Consider the following 10,434-nt stretch of genomic DNA (forward strand, 5'->3'; position numbering starts at 1 on the left):
TAGATGGACCTTTGTTGGCAAAGTAATGTCTCTGCTTCTGAATATGCTATCTAGGTTGGTCATAACTTTTCTTCCAAGGAGTAAGCATCTTTTAATTACTTTTTTCTAAAACCCAAAATTATTTTAAGTGAGAAAAGTTGCATTGTTTTACAGTTTTGCAATCTATTTGTTGTCTGAGTTAATAGAAGACAGCTGAAATCCTGCACCTGCATTCAATCTGTTGTGATATCACTCACTACACAGCTGCTAGAAAATGCCATCGTACAGTTGTGAGAGAATGCGTGTGGAAAAGGCATCAAATATCTTAGTGTTACTAGTCAAATAATTTTGGTCTTACAGATGTGAATTCTGTCAGAGAAGATAGTGGATAGCAACTCTGGTTTAAATGCTTATTCTGTATTTTTTTAATGCTTATTCTGACTAGAGATTTTTAAGTTGTATATGATAAATGTTATTTATAAAAATTAAACTTAAGGGACTTCCCTGGTGGTCCCTTCCCGGTGGTTAAGACTCTGTGCTGCCAATGCAGGGGGTGCACGTTCAATCCCTGGTCAGGGACAAAGATCCCAAACGTCCTGACCCTATAAAAATTAAAAAAAATACAATTTAGATGAATAGACATGTATATAAACACATTGCATATAATCCCATCACCTTTACAGTTTTAACGTATAGTTGTACATCCTCCAAGTAAGTTTTCTATGAACTCCGGCTTTCACCCAGCCCATCTTCACAAGAAACTCACTCGTCCACTAGAAAAACAGCTGTTGGGTGCTCACCACCCACCAGGCACTGTTGCAGATGCAGGATACCTCAGCGAGGAGACAGCGAATGCCTCTCCCTCAGCGCAAGTCACTCAGTCGTGTCTGACTCTTTGCGACCCCATGGACTCCAGTCCATGGAATTCTCCAGGCCAGAATACTGGAGTGGGTACCCTTTCCCTTCTCCAGGGGATCTTCCCAACCCAGAGATTGAACCCAGGTCTCCGCATTTCAGGAGGATTCTTTATCAGCTGAGCCACAGGGAAGCCCAAGAATACTGGAGTGGGTAGACTATCCTTTCTCCAGAGGATCTTCCCGACCCAAGAATCGAACCGGGGAGGTCACATTTTGTGGAAGAGGCACATCATAGCCTAGTAATCAGGAAACTAAGCATTTCACACAATTTGACATTCAGTAAGAAGAAGTGTGTACAAGCTTGGACAGCAAGGAGATCAAACCAGTCCATCCTAAAGAAAATCAACTCTGGATATTCATTGGAAGGGCTGATGCTGACACTGAAACTCCAATACTTTGGCCACCTGATGTGAAGAGCTGACTCACTGGAAAAGCCCCTGATGCTGGGAAAGACTGAAGGCAAGAAGAGAAGGGGACAACAGAGGATGAGATGGTTGGATGGTATCACTGATTTGATGGACATGAGTTTGAGCAATCTCTGGGAGTTAGTGACAGGTAAGCCTGGAGTGTCATAGTCCGTGGGGTTGCAAAGAGTCATGACTTAGCAACTGAACAACAGCAGAAACTAATACAACATCATAAAGCGGCTATACACCAATAAAATTAATTTAAAAAAGAAAAAGAGTTCTCCTTAGATACCTCCTTTTCTTCTCCTTCCCTTCATCATGCTGCTGCTGCTGCTAAGTCGCTTCAGTCGTGTCCGACTCTGTGCGACCCCAGAGACAGCAGCCCACCAGGCTCCCCCATCCCTGGGATTCTCCAGGCAAGAACACTGGAGTGGGTCCCTTCATCATAATATCTTGCAAATTCGTTAGTTCCTTTTCCCTCCTTAACCACTGACTTCAGTCTCATAGCTCCCTGCATCTACCAGAAAGTCCATTTGAAAGTCACGGTTTTCTTTCTCCTGGCTAAGTTCTTCTTGACTTTATCAAACCCAGGGCTCACTTTTTATAACAGGTATTTTATGTTCTGTGTCTCCATGAACCATACGGAGATGAGACTCCTAGCTAATGCTGCCTTTCTAGGGAATTCCCCTCAGGTCTGGAGGTTAGGACTTGGCATTTTCACTACCGGGGCCCAAGCTCTATCCCCAGTCAGGAAACTAGCGTCATGGCCAAAAAAGCCCCCAACACCAACCCCTCCCAACCCTGCCTTTCTAGATGCATAATATTAAAACATCAACATAATGTTTTAACAATAATATGGTGGAAAAACAAAAGGAAAGTCCCTTATAATAAAAAATAATAACACGTATTTCACTGTGTACGTGTTCTGGCATGATTTTGCTTGAAGTCAAACACAAGCTCCAGTACTCTGGCCGCCTGATACAAAGAGCCAATTCACTGGAAAAGACCCTGATGCTGGGAAAGATTGAGGGCAGGAGGAGAAGGGGACGACAGAGGATGAGATGGTTGGACGGCATCACCGACTCGATGGACGTGAATCTGAACGAACTAGGGAGATAGTGGAGAACAGAAACCTGTTGTGCTGCAGCCCATGGGGTCGCAAAGGGTCGGACGGGACTTAGCGACAGAACAACAGTAAAACACATGTAGCCAAATTATCTGCACACCTGTGGATTCCCCTTAACACAACAACCGACTCGGTATTTACTGACAACTCAGATGGCCTGAATGGCATTGCTTGGGGGCACTGTGATTTTTGAAATGATGTTCCTCACTTGGCAAAATCTCAAGTAAAACAATATTCCCTTACATTCTGGTCATCATGTTGCTTAGGAGTTTCAGCATAAATTAAAACAGGCAACAAGGAACAGTGCCTCGTGTTTATATGTAAAACTAATGTTCAGGCTCGGTTAATTATCAATAAGGTTTCCACCGGTCAAGTTTACCTACATGAATGTCGAACAGAACTTCCAAAGTTGATGTCTTCTTCCCTCATCTTCTCTTCACCCACATCTTTATCCCATCACTCTCGCTCTCTCCACAGCTTTTTTTTTTTCTCGTTTCCTTTTTTGGGTCACGCTTTGCAGTTTGTGGGATCTTAGTTCCCTGACCAGGGACTGCACTCATCCTTGTGCTGGGACAGCAGAGTCTTGACCACTGAACCGCTGGAGAATTCCCGCCTCTCCCTTTTGTAGTTCTTTTGAGAACTCTCTATATTCATTGTCAAGTCTTCCATTGGAGTATTTAGGGTTCTTTTCTGGAAAAAAAAAAAAGAGAGAGAAGTCTGTAAGAAGTAATGACAAAAATCAATAGTCACACGAATTGAGGGAAAGATAGTTACTCGGTTGTCTTTGATTCTTTGTGACCCCAGAGATTGTTGCCCGCCAGTCCTCTGTCCATGGGATTCTCCAGGCAAGAATACTGGAGTGGGTTGTCCTTCCCTTCTTCAGGGATCTATCCTGACCCAGGGATCAAACCTTGGTCTCCCGCATTGCAGGCAGATTCTCTACCGTCTGAGGCACCAGGGTTAGGGTTAGGGTTAGGGTTAGCATGAAGCATACACGTTATCATGTGTGGACAGACACTACTGGGAAGTCGTTACGCAGCACGGGGAGCTCAGCCTGGTGCTCCCTGATGACCTAGAGGGCGGGATAAGAGCGAGGGGACCTCCGTACACATGTAACCGCTTCACCTCGTGGTGCCGCAGAGACTAATACAACAGTGTAAAGCAATATCCTCCAGTTAAAAATAAATGCTGTGGACTCGACTGTGTCATTTCCCACTCCTCCTAAACGTTGAAACTCCAGTTGCCAGCGTGACTGTATTTGGAACTGAGGCCTTGATGCAGGGAATTAAGCATAAAGGAGATGACAAGGGTGGGGCTCTGATAGGATTAGTGTTCTAATTAGAGACTCCTCCCCTCCACTTTTTCCTCTCTCTGTTTTTCTCTCTCTTGCTATCATCTTGTATTTATCGCAGCTGCTGCAGTTTTCTGTTGAAATTGATGTACTTTTTAAAATGTGTTTTTAAGGCAACTAGAGATGGTCATACCAAGTAAGTCAGAAAGGGGACAAACACCACGTAAGATGGAATCTAAAATATGACACAAACGAGCCTATCTACCAAGCGGGGTCACGGACACAGAGAACGGACTTGTGGTTGCCAAGCGGGAGGGGGCTGGGGGAGAAACGAGAGGGAATTTGGGGTTAGCAGGTGTAAGCTTTTACATCTAGAATGGATTAACAAGATCCTGCTGTAAAGCACAGATTTTGTTCAAAATCCTGTGATAAACCATAATGGAAAAGAATATTTTAAAAAGAATGTATATATCTGTATATCTCAAGAAACTAACACAACGTTGTAATAAATCAACTATAATTAAAATAAAACAAGAAAATGAATAAAGTGTGCCTGTTTCAAAAAAAACTGTTAGAGTCGGATAATACGGAAAACTGTGATAGTGACGCTGAAGTATCTCACTTGCGGGGCTTCTCAATTTAACCGGCTAACAACAGACACCTGTAAGGAGAGAGGAACGAACTTATTGAAGACAGACCTAAAGGCTTTATTTCTTATTTTCTAGCACCACCTCGTGGTAAAATTGAGAGTAGCGGTCTTGCTGGAGACGCCGCAAAAGGCTTTCTTTCTTGTCTTCGAGAACCATCTAGTGGTAATATGTAGCAACTGCCACAGAAATTCGCGGACATAATCACACGTAGAAAGACAAAATTAAATAACAAATTAAAATAAAACAAATAATCCAAGGAGGCATTTGTGTGCTCAGAAATACAGTCATTGGTCTCTCCCAAACTGCATGTACATTCAAGGCTTGGCCATATGCAAACGTCCCATTCGTTTTTTCCCCCAATCTTCCCACTCTTGACTAGCTTCATGTTTTCATGATTTAAATACTTGCGTGGATAATGAAGCTTCCCTGGTGGCTCGGCTGGTAAATAATCCGCCTGCAATGCAAGAGACCCCTGGTTCGATTCCTGGGTCAGGAAGTTCCCCTGGAGAAGGGCTAGGCTACCCACCCCAGTATTCTTCAGCTTCCCTGGTGGCTCGGATGGTTAAAAAAAAAAAAAAAATCCGCCTGCAATGTGGGGGACCTGGGTTCGATCCCTGGCTTTGGGAAGATCCTTTGGAGGAAAGCATGGCAATCCATCACAGTATTCTTGTCCGGAAATTTTCACGGACAGAGGAGGCGTGGGGTCAGAAAGAGTCGGACAGGACTGAGTGACTAAGCACAAGCACTAGACAATCAATGACAGGGATTTTTTTTTTTTTTTCCTTAAAGAAGAAGAAGAAATTTAGATGGTTTAGAGCAGGAACTTCTCAAGGTCACTCTCCTAGACCTCCAAAGCAAGGTCTGATTCGGGGGCTCAGCCCTGTGTTTACAGCGGGCTCTGCTGGGAACACTGGTCCTCGAGCAGGGGCGGTTCTGCCTCCTGGCGGACACTTGGGGGATGTCTGGAGACATTTCGGGGTTCACAAGGGGCAGGAGATGGGGTGGGGGGTGTGTGGCGGGGAGGCCAGGCCACAGTTCTCCCGGGACTAAGAATCAGTACCAGATTAGCATTAGACTCCAAAGGCCAGCAGCGCCAGGGTGAGAAGAAGCACCCCAGGTGCAGAGTTTCCTCCACGCCCCCCGCGCCGCCTCAGCCTCCTCTCTGCCAACATCACACATCCGCCCGAGAGCCCTCGTGCTGACCCTGATGGGCAAGGAAGCCATTCCAAACGCCTGGCGCCTGGTCGAGCATTAACCCGCCCTCGTGGGCCCTGGCTAGCTGCTCGAGCCCCAGCTGCCCTGTGCTTTGCAGCCGCTCAGGAGTCCTGCCTGCGGGCATTTTCCTTTCCAACCTTCGCTTAATGGTAGGCATGTCTCAGATTTATAATTTAAGAGAACCGGGGTCACACCGCAACCGCAGTTGAGGGAACACAGGTAAATGACGGGGAGGAAGCCAAGACGAAGACAGGAGAATGTCCACATATTGAGGGGTGGGGGAGCCATTCTGGCTTATCCGAGATTCCATTTACCACCAGCCGGTTCTCAAAACGTTAGCTACGAACCGCTGCCAGCTGCAACCTCACGGGCTCAAGGTCTCGCCTCGTAACTAAGCAACCATTTCAGACCCCAACCAATCCTCGCCCTACAAGCACACGTTCTGGCCAGATTCAGTGATAATTCTTGACAAACAATTTGTTACCTGTGGTTTTTGCCTTTATGACGCTCTTCCATTTTGTAATCCAGTGGGAATAAAACTCCTTTCTATTCCTACCATATATATATATATTTTTTTTTTTTTTCTTTGGTCCACAGCATGTGGGCATGTGGGATCTTAGTTCCCTGATCAGGGATTGAACCCGTGTGCCTCTACAGTGGAAGCTTAGAGTCTTAACCACTGGACCAGCAGGAAAGTTTTTTGTTGGTTTGTTTGTTTGTTTTTATATAGATTGTTTATTGATGTTTTCCACTGACAATGGTAACATCTACACCCGTGCACACTCAGCATCGACCCTTACATTGACTCTGCATTGGGTGTTCATGGAGGGCATCTTGGAGGAGGTGACATTTGAGCTGTGGCTTGAGTGATGAAAGGGAGTTAGGGTACTCCCCCTCCCCCAGCAGAGAGTGGAGAAGATGCTTCTGTTTCTCTTACCTGTCGAATGCCAATAATGGTGGTATCTACCTGCTAGAAATCAAAAGTGGGCAACATAATTTACAACTGTGATAAATATCCTGAAGGATAGACTCGTGGTCCCCAAGCTTTTGGCACCAGGGACCGGTTTTGTGGAAGACGATTTTTCCATGGATGGGGAGGCGGGGAGATTGCTTCGGGATGATTCAAGCCCACTGCATCTATTGTGCGCTTTATTTCCAATCCAAATGCTGCCACTGATCTGACAGGAGGTACCGCTCTGAGGCCCGGAGGTTGGAGACTCCTGGGACAGACAGTTTGGTGAGGGAGAGTGCACGCCTAGCAAGGTTACTCTGCATGGGGCGTTCAAGGAGGGCTTCTCGGAGGAGGTGTCATTTGTGCGGCAGCTTGAATGATGAAAGGGAGCAAGGTGAATCCCCTGGCAGTTCAGTGGTTAAGACTAGAGCTTCCACAGCAGGCGGCACGGGTTTGATCCCTGGTCTTGAAACTAAGATCTCACATGCCAGGTGGCATGGCCAATAACAAAAAGAAAAAGAAGAAAAAGGGGGGATCAGGTTTGTGAGAACCTGCGATAAGAATCTGCGTCATGAAAGAGCGACCCCAGCCGTCCTTAAGGGAGTAAATTGTGATGGGTCTAGCTCTTTCTGGGAGGCCCTGATCTCCTCACTAATGGTTGGATTAGGGGGTTTACCGCAACCCAGATCTGGCCGACGGGACGGGAGACTGTCTGCTGAGACGTTTTGAGAGTGATCCTTACTCCTGAGATGGCTCCTTTCACCTTCGGGTGTTCCTGTAGCTTGGGAGGGTTCCCGAAGCGCAGCTGCCACCGTGCCTCCAGCCCGGGGTCTGAGGTTCCCGGAAAGGACCACGCTTTCCTCTGACCTCTGCTGCCTCAGGTCCGGCAAGGCGGAGAGGGAGAGGGGAGACAGAGCCAGGCGGGGAGAGACAACCTGAAGGCGAAGAGAAAGCAGCCCTGCTCTGTTTTTTGGTTTTGGTCCTGTTTTCCCCTTAAAACTAGGGGAGTGTGGGGAGAAGCAAATACATTAGAGGGAAGGGGGGGATAATCTGAAGGAAAGGAAAGGGCAGAGCAGGGCAGGTGACAATGAAGTGCTGTGAAATATTCTGAGCGCCCGCCCCACCACACACACACACACACACACTCTCACACTCTCTCACACACGCATACACACTGTCACACACACACTGTCACACACACACTCACACACACACACTCACACTCACACTCTCTCACACACGCATACACACTGTCACACACACACTCACACACGCACTCACACATACACACTCACACTCTCACACACGCATACACACTGTCACTCACACACACTGTCTCACACAAACACACACAATCTCACACACATACACTGTCACACACACTGTCACACACACAGTCACACACATACACACACACTCTCTCATACAATACACTCATACTGTCTCACACACACACACTCACACTCACACACACATACACTCTCACACACTTACACTCTCACACACACATGCATACACTCACACACTGTCATAGACACACTCACACACACATACACACTCACACTCTGTCACACACTCTCACACACATACACGCATACACACACTGTCACACACACACTCACACACACACTCACACACTCACACCTGCACATGCATTGAGGCATCTCACCCCATTTCTGTCTCCCGTAAAAGATGAACAAGTGTATATCCCAGTGTATGGATTTTACTTGTGCATATGTGGGACCACCACCAGCAATTTCACTGGAAAAACAAAAGGGCCTTTCCACAGGCCAGCCCACCCCTCAGGAACGCAGTGCCTTTGCTCGTTTGCATGTACTTACCAGTTTATTTCATAAATATTTATCTTAAAAATCGATGTCCAGTTGCTTTTATCTGAGTAATTTTATGTGTCTCTGTTGAGAATAAAGGCTTAAGATCAACTCTCTTAGCAAATGTCAAGCATATGACGCAGTCTGATTATCTACAGTTGCCACGCTGTACATTGGAGCTCAGAATTTGTCTTAAAACTGAAAGCTTGTACACTTCGACCAGCATCTCCCATTCCCCACCCTCACCCCAGCCCCTGGAAGCCACTGTTCTACTCTATGAATCTGATTTTTTTTTTTAAGTTTCCACGTATGTATAAGTGAGATCACTGTATTTGTCTTTTCTGCCTGGCTAATTTCACTTAGCATAATGCCCTGAGATTTAATCCATCTTGTCACAAATCCCAGCTTTATTTTTAATTATTAAATAACTATGCTTTGAGCTACTGGCACTTGTAGCCACTGCTGCCTAGAATCTGGGATTTCTTTAGCGTCTGCAAAAGACTACAAAACCATTTGATTTAATTTTTAACTGTATGGCTGTATGGCTTGCAGGATCCTAATTCCCTGAACATGGATTGGACCCGGGCCCTGGGCAGTGAAAGCACAGAACCCTAACCATTGGACCACCAGGGAATTTTCATTTTATTTTTCATCCTTTTGTAAAGAATGTAAGTTTTCATTTTAATAGGGACAAAAGCGGACATGACACATGTCCTGGGCAGCAGGAGGTCTGAGCCTTTCTCAGCTCTTCCTTTTCCAGCCACGCGGGCCTGGCGTCCCCTCGGCTATGGACGGAATGTTTGCGTCGCACAAATTCGTGTCGGATCCTCACCACCGGTGTGTTGGTATCTGAAGGTGGGCCCTTCGGTGTTTGATTAGGTCTCGAGGCTGGGGATTAATATCCCCATAAAAGAGTCCCCAAGAGCTCCCTCTGGTGGACATAGCTAGAAGTGGCCCTTCATAGAGCTTCCCGGGTGGCCCGATGGTTAAGATTCCGCTTTCCAGTGCAGGGGTTACAGGTTCCGTGCTGGCGGAGGTAGATAAGAGTCCACGTGCCTCGTAGTGACCAAGGGAAAAAAAAAAAAGCAGCAGCAGCAAAGGTACCCATTTGCGAACCAGTAAGGGCTTCCCTGGTGGTCAGATGGTAAAAAAAAAAATAATAATAATAAAATCCGCCTGCCAGAGACCTGGGTTCGTTCCCTGGTTGCGAAGATCCCCCTGGAGAAGGGAAAGGCTGCCCGCTCCAGTATTCTTGCCTGGAGAATCCCACGGACAGAGAAGCCTGGCGGGCTACAGTCCACGGGACCGCAAAGAGGCCGACACGACTGAGCTACTGACACTTGCACTTTTCACAAGTGGGGTCCTCAGCAGGCGCCTCATCTGCTGGAGCCTGCGTCTTGGACTTCCAGCCCAGACATGTAAGAGAGAAACGTCTGTCGTTCATAACCCACCGGATCTGTGGGGATTCTGTTATAACAGCCCCAAGGGACGAAGACAGCCCCTCTACCCTCTTCAGGTCATAGAAATTCCCTCCCACCTGGTGTGAAGATAGAGGCGGTTGGCTATCGCCATGGAAACCAAGGTGGAATGGGGGCCCAGAAGGAGAGGCTGGGGAAAGGACAGCAGGAGCCTCAGAGACTGAGACTTCACGGGCTTTGCAGACCACGTGGGACTCAAGTCCCGCCTATCCACACAGGGGACGCACCCAAGGTATGAAGGCGCAGTGCAGGCCCTCAGGAAGTGGGCCTTCCTTGCTGATCCAGTGGTTGAGAATCTGCCCGACAGTGAAGGGGACACGGGTTCGATCCCTGATCTGGGAAGATCCCATGTGCTGCGGAGCAACTAAGCCCGGGAGCCACAACTCGTGAACCCACGTGCCCTGGGGCCACTGCTCCGCAACAGAGAGCAACCCCAGACTCCCCGCAATTAGAAGCAATGGAGACCCAGCAGAGCCCAAAAGAAAGGAGGAAACTCAGCAAGCCGCTTTGCCTCTCGAAACCCCAGTTTCCTCTTCTAGAACACAAACTACAAGTATTCCATGATCACGAGGTTGCCCTGAGCATAAAGC

General features: G+C 47.2%; 1 protein-coding gene across 1 annotated transcript in view; it reads right to left on the reverse strand.

Annotated features, from left to right (window-relative positions):
* The window catches only part of USP29 (ubiquitin specific peptidase 29), a 28,875-nt gene that overhangs the window by 10,014 nt on the left and 8,427 nt on the right, over positions 1–10,434 (reverse strand). The window contains 1 exon segment of the mRNA XM_010858047.1: positions 7,301–7,472. Coding sequence (XP_010856349.1) covers positions 7,301–7,472 — 172 coding nt within the window.

Source organism: Bison bison, unplaced genomic scaffold (assembly GCF_000754665.1).
Source record: "Bison bison bison isolate TAMUID 2011002044 unplaced genomic scaffold, Bison_UMD1.0 scf7180017864383, whole genome shotgun sequence".
Taxonomy (NCBI): domain Eukaryota; kingdom Metazoa; phylum Chordata; class Mammalia; order Artiodactyla; family Bovidae; genus Bison; species Bison bison.